The sequence below is a fragment of the Neomonachus schauinslandi genome, chromosome 2, assembly GCF_002201575.2.
Source record: "Neomonachus schauinslandi chromosome 2, ASM220157v2, whole genome shotgun sequence".
NCBI classification, from domain to species: domain Eukaryota; kingdom Metazoa; phylum Chordata; class Mammalia; order Carnivora; family Phocidae; genus Neomonachus; species Neomonachus schauinslandi.
The window spans coordinates 132,242,267-132,261,175 of NC_058404.1; the positions used below are offsets into that span (position 1 = coordinate 132,242,267).

Sequence of the window (18,909 nt, forward strand, 5' to 3'; positions counted from 1 at the left end):
TCCTGAGACCACACTGTCCCATGAGGGTTCCACCCCCCGCTTAGCCACTGGAGCGACGTCCCTCAGCAGAGCCGACTTCCAAAAGCTCCAATTTTGTGCTCTGCTGTTCTATCACTTGCTGGTAGCGGCTGACGGAGGCCCCCTCCCCCGCCGTCTACCCTCCCGAATATCGCCTCGGATTCACTTCTCCGCACGTCCTACCTTCCAGAAAGTGGTCACTTTTCTGTTCCGAGAGTTGCTGCTATTCTTTTCTTCGATCTCCTGTTGAGTTCGTAGGTGTTCAGAATGGTTTGATCCCTATCCAGCTGAATTCCTGGGACCAGACGAAGTTTAGGTCTCCTACTTCTCTGCCATCTCGGACCATGTCTGCCCCCAAAATATTTTTATTTAAGCATATAATCAGTATAAAAATGACTAGTGAGGTATTTTACATTCTTTTAAAGTTTAGATCTTCATTTTTGTTTTTTTTAATTGAGATATAATTGACATACACTATTATGTTAGTTTTAGGTGTGCAGCATAATGATTTAATATTTGTATATATTGTGAAATGATCACCACAAAAAGTCTAGTTAACATCTGTCACACACAAAGTCACATTCTTTTTTCTTTTTTTAGATTTTATTTATTTATTTGACAGAGAGAAACACAGCGAGCGAGAGAACACAAGCAGGGGCAGTGGGAGAGGGAGAAGCAGGCTCTCCGCCGAGCAGGGAGCCCGATGTGGGGCTCAATCCCAGGACCCTGGGATCATGACCTGAGCCGAAGGCAGACACTTAACGACTGAGCCACCCAGGCACCCCTCACATTCTTTTTTCTTGTGATGAGAACTTTCAAGATCTGCTGTTTTAACAACTTTCAAATATACAATGCAGTGCTGTTATCTATAGCCACCATGCTGTGCATTATATTCCCAGGACTTACTTATTTTATAATTGGAAATGTGTACCAAAATGGACTTGTTTTAAGTGTACTCTTACTGGTGTTTGCAATCTCATTTATCTGGACTATCAACTTACTGCTGCTTTTCCCTCTACAGAAAGGCCAAAACTCTCCAGATGTCTTCCAATAATGATCAAGTTTTTATCCCAATGTCACGAAGAAACACCAATGACCTCTCCAGGATGACCTCCAACAACCTGAAGACATTTACTGAAGTAGCCGTGTTAAGTTTTCATAACATTTGCTATCGAGTAAAAGTGAAGAGTGGCTTTCTTCTTGGCCGAAAAACAGTTGAGAAAGAAATCCTGACAGATATCAAGTATGTGCATGAATTTGTATTAAAATAGTTTATTGACATACAGTGAGCTTTACAGGTTTTTGCTTATTGCAAATAAAGGTGTTACAAACATTTGTGTGCAAGTCTAATCAAACATACAGACACATGCTTTTATTTCGTGTGCCTAACTTGGAGTGAAATGGCTGGGTCACATATTAGGTATATGGTTTGCTTTAAAGGAACTGCCAAACTGTTTTTATTTATTTTATTTAAAAAAATTTTTTTAAAGATTTTTTTTACTTATTTGAGAGAGAGAGAGATCACAAGCAGGGGGAACAGCAGGCAGAGGGAGAGGGAGAAGCAGACTCCCTCTGAGCAGGGAGCCCAATGCGGGGCTCAATCCCAGGACCCCGGGATCATGACCTGAGCCAAAGGCAGACGTGTAACAGACTGAGCCACCCAGGCGCCCCTGCCAAACTGTTTTTAAAGTGGTTGTTCCATGTGCATTAACTTTAGTTTGAGAAACTGAACAATTAATGTGTCATTTAATTTTTTTCTGGGTATGCCCTGGCATTCACTAGCAAGCGACTGGCTGTATGATTTGCTAGTTCTTGGTCATGGGGATATAATTGTCATCCCTGGAGCTTTAGTTTTCTGATCTTTGAATCAGAGAAGATGTGCGGCTGTAACTTATGAGCCGGACACTTTCAGGTACTTATGCACTTTATGTCCTTTATGTTCAAGATGCTAGCGTCCGGGAGTTGCAATGACAGTATGCTGTAAAAGTACTTTGGTTTTCAGATACACTTGTTTTAAATGAGTGGTCTGTTTATATAGTAGTTTGTACCATGTACTTAATGCTTCTCTCCATTACACAGGCAGACAGAGACTATTGAAATAGAAGACAGCTATAGCTTAGCTTACGCTATGCAGTTGAAGTCCAAAGTGATAAGAGAAATTAGGAACGGAATCAGGCCTAGATTAGAACTGACTGACCTTTCTGAAAAGCTGACAAGTGTTTTGTGGAACATAATAATCAAGAAAATGGTGGTTACTTCAGATTTTGTGCTGATGAATGGAAGGTAAATGATTGGAATATGCACAGGTGGAATAGATTTAAAATGCATACTGTGTGAGTGTACATTTATCTTGCTTATGTTTTCAAGCTACTAGATTAATACCTTGATACAGCAAAAGTGTCATCTGTTCAAGGTTTCATAAGGTTTTATGGTCCAGTGGTATGTATTTCAGCAGTGGATGAGTTCATCCTAGGTTAAACACACATAACTAGGTTCATAAAAACGCAGTCAAATCTTGCAATTCTTTCCAGTTTTATAGTTAAAAGGACAGGAGGGCTTGGTTTCCTTGCTATCTCACATTTCTGATTTAGGCATCCCTGAGAGAGGTCATCCCTATTTTTGCTGCAGTATTTCTAATCTTTCCCCTATCTGCTGACTTCATCTAAGTAGAGTTTCTGGGCTGGGGAAAGATTGCTCTCATATGTGTTATTTTTGATTTGTATTTGATAGCACCACCACCATTCACAATAGTTACTGTATTTCAAAAAAGCTGGTGAGAGTCTTAGTTTTCGTTTTTTCTTTGGACATTTTGTAATTTCATTTATAGAACTGAGTAACTAGAACCTGATTTCCTCTTCTGGTTGGGGGAGGGGCGTGAAGAAGATAAAATAAAATCTGACTATGAGAATTAAAAAAGGTGAGATTTTACTTCCTCATGAAAAATCATCTGTTACACTTAGTTTGTCTCCATGCCCAGCGTTTGAGCTTTCCCTCACCAATGCTGAAGATCTATGGAAAAAATGGTCCATTCCAGTAACTGTGTGGATATCCACTAGTCTTCATGGAAATTCATTATACTATTTGGGAATTTTTTAAATTTATAATTTATTTTGACATAATTTTAAACTTAAACCTTGCACTTTTCACCTGGATACCCTACCTGTTAACATTTCAGTGCATTTGCTTGTCACTTTTAATTTTTATATACCCATTATCATTAGTATTTTTTTAAAAGCAAGCTGTCCATATGATGTCCATAACTCCTTTGATGTATGTTCTCCAGAAATAAGGATCCTCTTTTCAGGTCATTGTTTTCGAGTAGCCCCGGGGGAGTGCAGCCTCATAGTGAATACAGTGGTGGGTCCTAAGAGACCATCGGTCAACCATGCTTTTAACATAGTTGACTGACCACCACATCATGTCTCCTTTGTCTCATGCAACCTGGTATTTTTCTGTCTCACCCCTTAACCTTGATTACTTGGTCATGTTGGTGTCTACCAACCTTCTCCACCATAATGTTACCATTTTCCACTTTGTAATTGATAAATGCTATGAGGGGAGATAAGACATTATTCCAAAACCTTATTCCTCATTAATCTTCACCCCACCAGCTTCAGCTCCCATTGACTCTTCCTACCCAAATTAGCAGTAATGATCACTATGATAGTTATCAAAGGGTGATTTTCTGTTTTAATTCATCTCTTCGGCATGGATTAATTTGCAGTCTACTAAAAGAAAAAAGTTTTATTCATCATCTCTTCATTCAGTATAGACTCATGGATTTCATATTCAATAGTAATGCATTATTATCATTTTTTTAAAAGATTTTTAAAATTTATTTGACAGAGAGAGACATAGCGAGAGCAGGAACACAAGCAGGGGGAGTGGGAGAGGGAGAAGCAGGCTTCCTGCCGAGCAGGGAGCCCGATGCGGGGCTCGATCCCAGGACCCTGGGATCACGACCTGAGCCGAAGGCAGCCGCTTAACGACTGAACCACTCAGGCGCCCCTATTATCATTATTCTTGATACTCCCATTGTTTCTGATTCGGTTAGTGGGAGACCTTTGCTTTTTTTAACTCATTCTTTTGACCTGTCCTCTCATTTGAGTATTTTTTGACACAGCAAGAAGTTTCAGACTCCCTGAATACTTTTCCTGCTTCAGACATGGAATCAGCTGTTGTTCCTTTTTGTGGAGGATGGTATTTACAAACCAAGATCTGGGTGTTTGGGATATTTGTTGCTGTTGGGATGTCCTCTGTCCTATGCCTTCTCAGTGGGTAGACCTAGGGAACACATATCTGGATATATGTATACACACATGTGCCTAAAACTTTCTATATCTATCTGTGTATGTAGATTAAAACCTAGGACTTCTCATTAATACCTCCAATTGTATCTAATACCCTAGCATTCTTTCCACATTTCTATGTTTGTAAAACATCTCAAAAAAGTGAAAACCCTCATTCTCAATGGGGAAAAACTGAGAGCTTTCCCCCTAAGGTCAGGAATGCGGCAGGGATGTCCACTATCACCACTGCTATTCAACATAGTATTAGAAGTCCTAGCCACAGCAATCAGACAACAAAAAGAAATCAAAGGCATCCAAATTGGCAAGGAAGAAGTCAAACTCTCACTCTTTGCAGATAATATGATACTTTATGTGGAAAACCCCAAAGACTCCACCCCAAAACTGCTAGAACTCATACAGGAATTCAGTAAAGTGGCAGGATATAAAATCAATGCACAAAAGTCAGTGGCATTCCTATACACCAACAACAAGACAGAAGAAAGAGAAATTAAGGAGTCGATCCCATTTACAATTGCACCCAAAACCATAAGATACCTAGGAATAAATCTAACCAAAGAGGCAAAGGAACTGTACTCAGAAAACTATAAAATACTCATGAAAGAAATTGAGGAAGACACAAAGAAATGGAAAAACGTTCCATGCTCATGGATTGGAAGAACAAATATTGTGAAGATGTCAATGCTACCTAGAGCAATCTACACATTCAATGCAATCCGCATCAAAATACCGTCCACTTTTTTCAAAGAAATGGAACAAATAATCCTAAAATTTGTATGGAACCAGAAAAGACCCCGCATAGCCAGAGGAATGTTGAAAAAGAAAAGCAAAGCCGGTGGCATCACAATTCCGGACTTCCAGCTCTATTACAAAGCTGTCATCATCAAGACAGCATGGTACTGGCACAAAAACAGACACATAGATCAATGGAACAGAATAGAGAGCCCAGAAATGGACCCTCAACTCTATGGTCAACTCATCTTTGACAAAGCAGGAAAGAATGTCCAATGGAACAAAGACAAGTCTCTTCAACAAATGGTGTTGGGAAAATTGGATAGCCACATGCAGAAGAATGAAACTGGACCATTTCCTTACACCACACACAAAAATAGACACCAAATGGTTGAAAGACCTCAGTGTGAGACAGGAGTCCATCAAAATCCTAAAGGAGAACACAGGCAGCCACCTCTTTGACCTCAGCCGAAGCAACTTCTTCCTAGAAACATCGCCAAAGGCAAGGGAGGCAAGGGCAAAAATGAACTATTGGGACTTCATCAAGATAAAAAGCTTTTGCAAAGCAAAGGAAACAGTCAACAAAACCAAAAGACAACCGACAGAATGGGAGAAGATGTTTGCAAATGACATATCAGATAAAGGGCTAGTATCCAAAATCTATAAAGAACTCATCAAACTCAACACCCAAAGAACAAAGAATCCAATCAAGAAATGGGCAGAAGACATGAACAGACATTTTTCCAAAGAAGACATCCAAATGGCCAACAGACACATGAAAAAGTGCTCAATATCGCTCGGCATCAGGGAAATCCAAATCAAAACCTCAATGAGATACCACCTCACACCAGTCAGAATGGCTAAAATTAACAAGTCAGGAAATGACAGATGTTGGCGGGGATGCGGAGAAAGGGGAACCCTCCTACAGTGTTGGTGGGAATGCAAGCTGATGCAGCCACTCTGGAAAACTGTATGGAGGTTCCTCAAAAAGTTGAAAATAGAGCTACCATATGATCCAGCAATTGCACTACTGGGTATTTACCCCAAAGATACAAAAGTAGGGATCCGAAGGGGTATGCGCACCCCGATGTTTATAGCAGCAATGTCCACAATAGCCAAACTGTGGAAAGAGCCAAGATGTCCATCAACAGATGAATGGATAAAGAAGAGGTGGTATATATATACAATGGAATATTATGCAGCCATCAAAAGGAATGAGATCTTGCCATTTGCAACGACGTGGATGGAACTGGAGGGTATTATGTTGAGTGAAGTAAGTCAAACAGAGAAAGACATGTATCATATGATCTCACTGATATGAGGAATTCTTAATCTCAGGAAACAAACTGAGGGTTGCTGGAGTGGGGGGTGGGGTGGGAAGGATGGGGTGACTGGGTGATAGACACTGGGGAGGGTATGTGCTCTGGTAAGTGCTGTGAATGAAGCGGGGGAAATCGGAGAGGTAGACGAACCATGAGAGATGATGGACTCTGAAAAACAAACAGGGTTCTAGAGGGGAGGGGGGTGGGAGGATGGGTTAGCCTGGTGGTGGGTATTGAGGAGGGCACATTCTGCATGGAGCACTGGGTGTTATGCACAAACAATGAATCATGGAACACTTCATCTAAAACTAATGATGTAATGTATGGGGATTAACATAAGAATAAAAAAAATAAATAAAAAAGTGAAAACCCTGGCTCTCATTATCCTTGATATACTTACTGATTTGCTCACTTTTCTCATTCTTTGATACAAGTAAATAGCCCACCCTTCAGCTGTCACCTCTCTTTCTCCCACATCCCTTCACAGCCTGTGTTCTGTTACAGCTATCAAGTTTTTCCTTCTTCTTGACATTTTTTTTTCAAACTTGTCTTTTTGTTTTCCTGTAATTGTTATTTATAAAAATGCAGAGACTCACTTACTCAACAAATTTTAGACATCTGCTAGGTGCTTGACATCGTGCAAGATGCTAGTGACAGAGATATGTCCTCTGTTCTCAGAAACCTTCTAGTCTAATGGTGGATTCAGACAAGTAAGGCACATCACTGTGTTCTTCTACTGTGATGGAGGGATGGGAAGACCCTGTGGAAGCCCCTAAACTTAAATTGGAGGGCGGGGGGCATGAGAGAGAAAGTGAAGAGGGTGTTATAGTGTGTGTGTGTGTGTGTGTGTGTAGAGCAGGGTAGGGAGGGATGGTGCTCCAAGCAGTGGGAACGGCATGGACGTCTCCATAAAATGAGACCGGAGGATTCACCATTATGCACTAAAATGCAATCGATGTGCCGTGAGTCCTTCAGCTAGGTTTCACTTGATGTGTTCGGCATTTAGTGGTCTACCCGTTGTATACCACTGGCTGCATGCTATGGTGGGGTGGGTAGTAATGCGAGATGACACCATTTATTATTATTATTTTTTAAGACTTTATGTATTTATTTGAGAGAGAGAGCACAAGCGGGGGGAAGAGGCAGAGGCAGAGGCAGAGGGAGAAGCAGGCTCCCTCCTGAGCAGGGAGCCCGATGCGGGGCTCGATCCCAGGACCTGGAGACCATGACCTGAGCTGAAGGCAGACGTGTAACCGACGGAGCCCCCCAGGGGCCCGAGATGACACCATCTTGTTGACAGGGTTTTATAGTACAGTGAGGGAAACTGTCCTGCACACAAAGGCTGTAAAGCAGTAAATTAGGGTGGGAAATGAGTTTTGAGGGATGATAGTAGCGTGGAGAGCGGGGTGAGGAAACAAGGGAATTGTAGACCATAAGCCAGAACAGGGGTCAACAGCCTTTCTGTAAAGGGCCTGCTAGTAAATATTTTCCGCTTTATGGGCCATACATCTGTGCTGCAATACTCAGGTCTGTCACTATAGCGTGAAGGCAGCCGCGGACGTAAATGAAAGAGTGCGGCTCTGTTCCAGTAACACTTTATGAAAGCAGAGAACAGGTGACTAGCTCTTATTTGCTGATCCCTGGACTAGAGTGCAAACTCCACATGGCCTAGGGATTTGTTTTATTCTCAGCTCTGTCCCATGTCCTAGAAGAGGGTCTTGTCATCCGTGGTAGTCACTGGATAATTGTGTTGAATGAATGGAAGGAGAATTAGCCACTGCTCCCAACTGGAACTCTTTCTTGCATTTGTGATTGTACGTTATGGTTGTTTTCTGTAATGTTAGGGTTTAATGCCAAAGTCAGCCCAACTCGGGGACCTGAAAGATTGTCCTAGAGCGTTCACATTCAATTTTGGGTTAATCATTTAGGATTGGTTGGTCTTTATTTGAGAAGGTATTTTAAAAACCTGGAAAAGTTTTCTGACAATGACGTCTTAGTGAATAACAAGCTTATTTCTGGTCATTTAAGAAGTTACTGGGTAGCTATTAATAAAGAAGATGCATCGAGAGCTACAGATAAATGCATCTTGGAAGTTCACTCAACCAGGTTGTCTTTTTACATTTGCGGGCAGGGGAAGACGTCACTGAAAGAATAAGAGATCTTTCTGTTCTACAGCTTGTTCCTGGTTTATCAAACTCATTGTATTCGTCCAGTGTTTCAGCGAGAGGCACCTCAGTTCATGAGCAGAGTGAGAGCTACCTTTCACCCTAGCATCCACCAGCCATTTTATAGTTGTGACAATTTAAGCACAATAGTCAGTAAATGCTGAGGTCCTCCTCGGTTGAGGCACTGTGGTAAATTGCTACGTGAAGTTTATCACTCATGGTTATATAGCCATAGATTGGCCTCTGTGAAAATCATTACCTGGGAATAAAATAGATTTCAGCTTTGGAACAGATACTGTTTTTTTCTGTGGAATAAATTTTGATTTATCAGTTCCAATACAGATTGGGCATAGACACCAAGGTTTTGAAGGGCTTTTTCAGGTCTCTATTTTGTCACACCTGTTTAACTGGAGAGGCCCTACTTTTTCTTTTTCTTTCTTTTTTTTAAAATATATTTTTAAGAGATTTTATTTATCTATTTTAGAGGGGAGGTAGGGGCACAGCCAGAGGGAGAAAGAGTCTTAAGCAGACTCCACATGGAGCACGGAGCCCAACACTGGGCTTGATCCCAATACCCTGAGATTAGGCCCTGAGCCAAAAATAAGAGTCGGACATTGAACTGACTCTACCACCCGGGTGCCCCTGGAGAGGGCCTACTCTTAATTCTCCTTTCTCCAGTCCATTCTCCTTACCAGTCTACTTGTTACCTTCAGGATAAAATTCAAACTACTTGCCTTCTTCTTGAGTCTCAGCACAGTAAACCCTGCCTTAATTTTTTCCACCTTTTTGCTGAGTATTCACTACCCTTAAACATCTACTTAATTTGTTTGGGACATGCTGTGTGTACTCCATGTTTATATATCCTTAAAGGTTGTTCCTTAACAGAAAGTGGCATCCACCACTTCTATGCTGAGAATTTTCCAGTCCACTTACCTGATACTTTATGGGAAGAAAATGATATATCCTGAGGGTACATGTTTTACTTTTCTTTCTTTCTTTTTAAATTTATTGTTATGTTAATCACCATACATTATATCATTAGTTTTTTATTACTTTCTTTTTTTAAAAAATATTTTATGTATTTATTTGACAGAGAGAGAGGCAGCCAGAGAGGGAACACAAGCATGGGGAGTGGGTGAGGGAGAAGCAGGCTTCCCGCTGAGCAGGGAGCCCTATGCGAGGCTCGATCCCAGGACTCTGGGATCATGATCTGAGCCGAAGGCAGACGCTTAACGACTGAGCCACCCAGGTGCTCCCATGTTTTACTTTTCTAATTCAGTAAAAATTTTGTGAGGGTTAAGAATTGGTGTTTCGTTTTTTACCCATGAGGTGCTTTATTCTTAGCCATTGAATTTCTACTTCACATATATTGTTTCTTAATCTGACTAGTTTTAAGTGGTGAGAACACTACTGGTAATTCTAGAAATCCATTGATTTATTAATTGTGTAGAACCTGACTAGGTAGCAACTGAGGTGATTTGAAGTAAATCAGTTAATGTCATCAAACATTAGTTAAGACTTGTTTCGTTCTTCACACTGGGTTAAGAGGGTGAGTATAACAGAGATGTTTAACCAGAATCTGTTACTTTAAGGAAACTTGAAATTTCAAAAAATATAAATGGTTTAGAGAAGAAGTAAAAGGAGTTTAGAGGGACCCAAGCATTTTTCTTACACATCTTGACTAGTGATTAAGATCCTTTGTTTGCTGGACTTATGTTAATGGACATTTCAGTGTCTTTTTCATTTAAGCATTGGTTTGTGCTTGTTTTCTGTTTATAGTTTGATCACTTTCATTGAGTGTATAGATGCAGACCCTAAATTTATAGAACCGGTTTTGAAGCGGGCCGATAAATTGTTATGTTCTGTGTTTACAGTGGCATCATGAGACCTGGCCTCAATGCCATTCTAGGACCCACAGGTGGTGGCAAATCTTCGTGAGTATAATAGCATAAGTCAGCTTTTTCTTTGCAGTTTTATTGTGCTTTTCAAGATGACTATTATGTGAGCAGGTGTGTGTCGAGCATTTGCTGCATGTCTAGTGTGGTTCTAGGCGCTGTGGATAACATGCATGATGCTAGCTTGTGGTTGTCCCAGGGACTGGGAACTCTTACTTGGTCAGCTTACTAACAGGACACGCTAACAGGACATGATTGGCCATACAGCTGTCGGCTATGATTTGAGCTAATGGGGAGGGAAAGGAGAGAGAAAAAAATTGAAAGTGGGGAGATGGAGCCAAAGGCCTAAGTGAAGACTTGTGTCTTAGACAAAGGAACACATTATCTGACTTGAGACCCCCAAGGTCACGTGACCTGGAAGGCTGTTTGGGAAGTCTGTGCTGGATCAGCCAGTGGTGACTTGTGCCATGTTTTTGAGTTTTATTGTAGTATATACTAAAAAAGGGAAGGTGAGAATTCGAAAATGTACGTAATTTTATGATGAATCACTAAATTCTACACCTGAAACCAATTTTATCATATATGTTAACTAACTAGAATATAAATAAAAATTGAACTCGAGGAAGTACCTGAAAAAAAAAAATACATAATTTTAGGTGATCCATGGAATTTCTTGATCGGTTAATATTCTAACTTAAGCAGAATTTGGATTTAGAGTAGCTGAGAGATATAGCCTGAAGTGGAGAAAAACAACAATGTATATGTCCTCTCATAGGTTGTTAGATATCTTAGCTGCAAGGAAGGATCCGAATGGATTATCTGGAGATGTTTTGATAAATGGAGCACCTCGACCTGCCAATTTCAAGTGTAATTCAGGTTATGTGGTACAAGTAAGTATTTGTGGATTTGTATTTTAGCTTTCTTCTATTTCTATATGAGCAAGTGCCTTGGCTGATAGTTGAGTGTACTTCCAACTGACCAAATGACATATTCGTGGAACCAATTTTCTTCACACCAGCCTCTCATAATCTCCTGTTAAGATTCAGAGTGGTGTTGATGCAATGTATGGGGATAATATAAGAATAAAAAAATTAAAAAAAAAAAAGATTCAGAGTGGTGTTAAATGAAGAGGCAGGAAGAATCTGGAATATAAGGACAATTATATAAGGACCGCTATAAGGACAATGGTATCCATTCTAGTTATCATTTCCATAAGACACTATTTTCCTTTTTTGCCCTTCCCCTAGCTTAGAAAGCTATTTTGCTAAATCCTGTATAAAGCGGTCTGGACATGTCTGCTAGTAGTAATCACAATTACTTGTGTCGGTTTGGGTGTACAGATAGGGGAATGAAAATTACGCCCTCCGGCTTTTTCAGCTGTGTTTGGAGTTGCTGTCATTTGTCTAACTGCAAGTTCATCATTAGCTAGGACTTTATGTTGGATATGTTATTCTTGTGGATTAAGTTACACGTACTTAAGGGTGATGGTATTAAAAAAGACCTAATATGACAAATAATGCAATATATGTTAAGGAAAAAAAAAAGAAGAAGAAGAAGGTAGCGGGAGGGGAAGAATGAAGCGGGGGAAATCGGAGGGGTAGACGAACCATGAGAGACGATGGACTCTGAAAAACAAACTGAGGGTTCTAGAGGGGAGGGGGGCGGGAGGATGGGTTAGCCTGGTGGTGGGTATTGAGGAGGGCACGTTCTGCATGGAGCACTGGGTGTTATGCACAAACAATGCATCATGGAACACTCCATCTAAAACTAATGATGTAATGTATGGGGATTAACATAAGAATAAAATAAATAAATAAATAAATAAATAAATAAATAAATACCTATTAAAAAAAAAAAAAGACCTAATATGTCTTGTTAAAAATGCCGTTTTGCTTTAAGGATGATGTCGTGATGGGAACTCTGACAGTGAGAGAAAATTTACAGTTCTCAGCAGCTCTCCGGCTTCCGACCACCATGACAAGTCATGAAAAAAATGAGCGAATTGACAAGGTCATTCAGCAGTTAGGTCTGGATAAAGTGGCCGATTCCAAGGTAATGTGGAAAAACCAGACAGGATCATAGCCAGCAAATAAGATCTCACCTGTGTGGATAGTGTAACTCTTCCTCAGAAGTTTTCTGTAATATGTGTGGTCAAAAGTGGCTGCTCTCTGTAATGATGAGAAACAGGACTTGTTACAAAATATGAAGATGGAAATTAATGAGGTAAAAAAAAAACTAAAAATATTTGACTCCTGGAAATGAAGTGTGTGGCAGGCTGGTCTAGTATATAGAAGAAGGACATGAGGCCCTTTCCATGTGACTATAGCTCTTGATGTTCTTCCACAGTTTGTCATGTCTCAGCCACTATCTTTCCACTAACTTTCCTTCTTCTTGTTTTCTTTCCCCTTTTAGCTCTCCTTCCTCTTCCTCCAGGAGACTTTGTTCCATTGCTTTTGAGGTATATTTCTAGAATTTTTAAATGACAAAAATCCAAGGGTTCTGGCTCTGTGTTTCACTTTGCTATAATTTGGCTTTCAAAGTAATATTTAGTCAAAGTAGGGTTTCTTTCTTTCTTTTTTTCTTTTTTAAGATTTTATTAATTTGAGAGAGACAGACAGAGATAGTAAGAGAGAGTGCAAGCAGGGAGGAGAGGGAGAAGCAGGCTTCCCGCCGAGCAGGGAGCCCGACGCGGGGCTCGATCCCAGGACCTGGGACCATGACCTGAGCCGAAGGCAGACGCTGAACGACTGAGCCACCAGGTGCCCCTACTTCTTTTTTTTTTTTTTTAAAGATTTATTTATTTATTTGAGAGAGAGAGAATGAGAGAGAGAGAGCATGAGAAGGGGGAGGGTCAGGAGGGTCAGAGGGAGAAGCAGGCTCCCCGCCGAGCAGGGAGCCCGATGCGGGGCTCGATCCCGGGACTCAAGGATCATGACCTGAGCCAAAGGCAGACGCTGAACGACTGAGCCACCAGGTGCCCCTACTTCTTTTTTTTTTTTTTTAAAGATTTATTTATTTATTTGAGAGAGAGAATGAGAGAGAGAGCACATGAGAGGGGGGAGGGTCAGAGGGAGAAGCAGACCCCCCGCCGAGCAGGGAGCCCGATGCGGGGCTCGATCCCGGGACTCCGGGATCATGACCCGAGCCGAACAGGTGCCCCTATTTCTAATTTGTGTAGCATCTGAGTTGTTTTTCTGTAGCCTTTCTTTTGGCACTTTGTTCTCTTATTCCTCCCTTCCTCCCTTCCTGTCTTCTTTTCTTCTGCCAGTACTTATTTACAGACTGGTGTGCTATGTGCTGGGCTCTTAGGTTTTAGAGGTAACAGCTGTGGGCAAGAGAGACAAAAATAACTCCTTTTGTGGTTGTGCAGAGTCAGGAGGAAGAGATGAGATGGACAAGGGAATTTTATAGTCGATGACTAAGGATGAAAGATTTGCTGGGAAGACATTTGAAGCTTTGGGTGAAGATGAGCTTTTTTTAGATTATGGTGGCTATAGTTCAGCTTTTTTTTTAGATTTTATTTTTCAGTAATCTCTACACCCAAGCTGGGGCTTGAACTTACAACCCTGAGATCAAGAGTCGCATCCTCTCCCGACTGAGCCTGTGATGGCAGGAGTTTAATTCCCCTGGATACATATATCCCTTACTTAGAGATAACAAAGGATCGGGGTATTCTGCTGGCTGTTGCTTCATGTCATACTGTCTGACATTCTAGAAAAATGTAGAATGTATTTTGCTTGTATTTCATTTGAAAGCATGACTCTGAGATGCCACCATTTACCACTTATTTTTGTTTTAGGAGTTCATGAGTTTGGGTTTCCTTTGCCTTGGCTCTGTTTATTCAATTTCGTCTTTTTAGTAAGGTTCTTTCCAATCTTTGCCTTTAGGTACAAGTTCTTTACCAGCAGGCAGTCATTGCCCTAACTTCCTTGCATGTAATTCCAGGGAAGATGAGCTGAAGGTAGTTGTTGACTTCTTGGAATTTATTTATCTAATTAATTGAAAATACATTTAAAAATTTTTACTTTTTATGAAATTTTAAATATAACAGAAATGTAGAGAGAATAGTCTCATTACTACCATAATCACACGGTTGTGGTGTAATTAATATAATGGTTTGATTACTAATAATATTCGCCTAGATTTCCCAGTTGTTAACATCTTATCCCATACTTGCTTCAGCTTTTTTTTTCTGAAATATTTTAAAGAAAGTTGTAAATATCATATTTTACTCCTGAATACTGATTACGCGTCTTAAGAAAAAAGACATTTGCTTACATGACCACGGTACCGTTATTAACCAACAAAATCAACGGTATCTTACTATCAGCTATGTTAAGCCATATTCATTCACATTTTCCCAGTTGTCTCCAAAATGTCTGCTGTAGCTCAATTGTTACAGGATCCAGTCAAGGGCATGAGTAGCACTTGATTATTATCTCTTTGAAGACTCTTAATATAGGAATTATTTCCTACCTCCTGCCTCTCCCAAAACCTTCTTGCTTCGCCCACTCCCCTGCCCTCCACACACAATGACATTGACTCGTTGAAAAGACTGGGCCAGTTGCCCTGTAAAATATTCTGCCTTCTGGATTTGTCTGAATGAGTCAGGAATTCTGTAGTGAGTTGGGATGTAGGCAGGGTCAATTTGGGAAACCTTATGGTGATTGAAGAGGTACTAATGTGGTGTTGATAGAAAGTAAACTTTCCCATTTGCCAAGCCCACTGAGGACTTTTGGAGGAGTGGGGAGAGAGGGTCTAAGAAGACTAATAAATTATAGATGCTTTCCCCTTTTCCTCTCCCATGTTAATCTCTCTTTTGCTTTGTGATTTCACAATACAAGGGCCATATATTTTAGGGTTCTAACTTAACTAAAACTAAAACTAAATATTTGACTTGGTAGGGAACATGAAGTACCGTTAAGCATGGCATTCATATCAGGCTTAGCCACTTACCTGACTTGAGCTTCAGTTTGCTCATCTTACTAAAGAGAAAACTACCTCTTCTCCCATATTTTCATTTATTTGCTATTTGGAATAAATGAGGATAATGAGATAAAGTGCCCTGTGAGGGGTTGGCACAGTGTAGGACCTCCACAAATGGTAGTAGCTGTGGTTGTAATTGTTAATAACGATATTTGTGTTTTAGGTTGGAACTCAATTTATACGTGGTGTGTCTGGAGGAGAAAGAAAAAGGACTAGTATTGGAATGGAGCTTATTACCGATCCAGCCATCTTGTTCCTGGATGAGCCCACAACTGGCTTAGACTCAAGCACGGCAAATGCTGTTCTTTTGCTCCTGAAGAGGTAAATGCGATGGGAACATTACTCTTTCATTCATCTGGTATCTGATCACCTGCTGTAGACCAGGATTATTCTCAGTGCAGGGAGTTCAAGAGTAAGCACAACAAACAAAAATTTCTTCCTTCTTTGTTGGAGGGAAATAGTCAACTGACAAATATAAATGTTTCAAGAAAAGTGAGGCAAGGTAAAGGTGTAGCAAAAGATGGCTGTGGTGGGGGTAGGGGTGCTCTATTATATAGCAGGACGGTCAGGGAAGACCTCAATGATGTGACATGTGAGCTGGGAGCAAGTGAATGAGACCTGGATCTCTGGGGGAAGAGAGTCCTAGCTGGAGGGAAGAGCCAGTGGGTCCTAAGGCAGAGCATGCCTGATGTGTTTGGAAACATCAAAAAGGCCAGAAGGACTGGACCCCAGTGAACTAAGGGGAATGGAGATTGCTTACTGATTAGTTTGCTGGGGCTGCCATAACGTAGTACCATAGACTGGGTGACTTTAACAATAGAAGTTCAGTTTTTCACATTCTTGCGGGCTAGAAGTCTAAGATAAGAGCGTCAGCAGGATGATTTCTTCTGAGGTCTCTCTCCTTGGCCTGCAGGTAGCTGTCTTCAGTATGTGTCTTTATTTCATTTTCCCTCGGTGCATCTGGGTCCTCATCTCCTCTTCTTATAAGGACACTGGTCCTTATTAGATTAAGGCCCACTCATATGACCTTATTTAACCATAATTACCTCTTTAAAGACCCTATCCCCAAATACAGGTATATTCTGAGGTACTAGGGGTTAGGACTTCAACATGAATTTGGGGAGGACATAGTTCAGTCCATAACAATTAGAATAGGACATGAGATTGAATTGAGCGGGTAGCAGATTACACAGGCTTTGTAGGCCACTGTAAGAACTATGGCTTTTATTGTCTCTAGGTGACATGGGAACTTTTAGAGAGTTCTAGAACAGAGGACTGTCAGCTGTGTAGAGAAAAAACTATAACTGGGCAAGGTGAGTACAAGGAAACCAGTCAGAAGGCTATTTGTATTAGTTCAGTTGAGATATGATGCTGGCTTTGAGTAGGATGGTAGTGGTGAGGTGGTGAGAAGTCATGGATTCTGGATCTATTTTGAACATAGAACCAACAGGATTAGATTAGTTCATGAACTGGACACGGTGTGTGGTTATTGAGAGAACAACTTTCTAAAATTTAGGGCCTGAGAAATGGAAGAATGGAGAAAAGAGTTGCATTTACTTTTTTTTTTTTTTTAAAGATTTTATTTATTTATTTGAGACAGAGAGAATGAGAGAGACAGAGAGCACATGAGAGGGGGGAGGGTCAGAGGGAGAAGCAGGCTCCCCGCCGAGCAGGGAGCCCGACGCGGGACTCGATCCCGGGACTCCAGGATCATGACCTGAGCCGAAGGCAGTCGCCCAACCAACTGAGCCACCCAGGTGCCCGAGTTGCATTTACTTTTATTCCTCCAGTGGGAGGAATATGTTTATAGGAGAAATTTCAGAAGGTAGATTTTGGACATCTAAAGAAAATTAAAAAAAAATTTAACCTTACAGAAGAGTTATAAGACTAGTACAAAGAAATCTTATGTCCTCTTACCTAGATTCCCCAACTGTTACCATTTATCTGCATTTGCTGTTTCTCCAACCCTCCACCCCACATAGTCTTTTCCTGACATCATGTACCTTCACCCCTAAATACTCTGGAGTGTAACTACAAGAAACAAGGATGCTCCTCCTACATTACCACCTTCTACACCACCCAGTCGGGAAATCTACATTGCTGCCATCACCACTGTCCATCCCAGAGACTCCAGTTGGACTTCACCAGTTGTACCCGAAGTGTCTCTTTCTCCTTTCTCACTCAGGATGTTCTCCAGAAACACTTGTTTAAACCTTTTCTAATCCTGAACAGTTTTTCAGTCTTTCCTGGGTTGCACATCCTTGTCTGTCTTCAAGGGTGCATTTCGTAGAGTGGCCCTCAACTTGGATGTATCCAGTGTTTCCTTATGACCAGACTCAGGCCATGAAATCTTGGCGGGGGAACCACAGAAGTAATGCTATGTTCTTCTGCATAAATCAGGAGCTGCCTGATTTTGACTTCTCCCACCATGGGTGATGTTCATGACCATCACCTGGTCATGTTGGTGTCTGCTGGGTTTACCTGCTGTGAAGTAACTCTTAGTCCCTTTGTAATTGGTTAGTATTTGAGATAATTGGATATAATGTCCATACCCTGTTCCTCATCAAATTTCCACCCACCAGTTTTAGCATATACTAGCAATTTCTGCCTCCATCAATTACTGGTGCAATGGTTGCCAAGTGATTTTCTATTTACAACATTCTTTCTACATATATTAGTTGGCATTCTACTGTAAAAAACTTTTCCTCCTCCTGTATTCATTTATGTTTTCTCATATTCTTATTTTAGTCAATGGATCAATGGATTATATAATGTTATTCTTATTTATTTTTATGATTAAATTAACCCTGATTTGGCCATCGGAAGCCCCTTCAGTCTGACTTTTGTGTCTTTTTGACATGTGCCCTAAACATACTTCAAGCAGTTCTTTACTTCATGGTCAACAAGATGTTCCAGGCTCATCTTGTCCTTTTCCTGTGTCAGATATTTCTCTAGGGAGTCCCGGTACCTTCTGGTGTAGTCAGAATTTAGAAACCAAGATCCGATTAGTGTACTCGCTGCTACTGCAGTTTCGTTGCTTCCAGACCAACTTAGCAGACATACTAGGAAATACTTGTGTACATGTGTGTGCATATGTAACACAAATATATTTCTATATTTTTTTATTAAAGATTTTAAGTAATCTCTACACCCACCATGGGGCTCGAACTCACAACCCTGAGATCAAGAGTCGCATGCTCCACAGACTGAGCCAGGCAGGCGCCCCTATTTCTATATTTTTATATGGAAGATAGCTGAAATATTAGTTTATTATATATATATGTATATATATAGTTTGAATAGAACGATACATGAAAACATACATCTGTAACTATCGCTCTGTTAGCATGTGTATATTAAAAAACCCACGAGTGCATATTTCCAGTCCAATCTAACGCCTGAATGTTCTTTTTAGTCTTTGCCCTTTCCATGTTTGTAAATGATTTTTTAGACAGGCAAAAACTTAGCTGTCGTTATTTCAATA

General features: G+C 40.7%; 1 protein-coding gene across 1 annotated transcript in view; it reads left to right on the top strand.

Moving 5' to 3' along the window:
• Positions 1-18,909, top strand: part of ABCG2 (ATP binding cassette subfamily G member 2 (Junior blood group)) — a 105,731-nt gene that overhangs the window by 60,362 nt on the left and 26,460 nt on the right. The window contains exons 2-6 of the mRNA XM_021702258.1: positions 1,040-1,261; positions 10,419-10,478; positions 11,215-11,329; positions 12,339-12,491; positions 15,589-15,746. Of these exons, the coding sequence (XP_021557933.1) occupies positions 1,040-1,261; positions 10,419-10,478; positions 11,215-11,329; positions 12,339-12,491; positions 15,589-15,746 (708 nt within the window). The remainder of the gene's footprint in view (positions 1-1,039; positions 1,262-10,418; positions 10,479-11,214; positions 11,330-12,338; positions 12,492-15,588; positions 15,747-18,909) is intronic.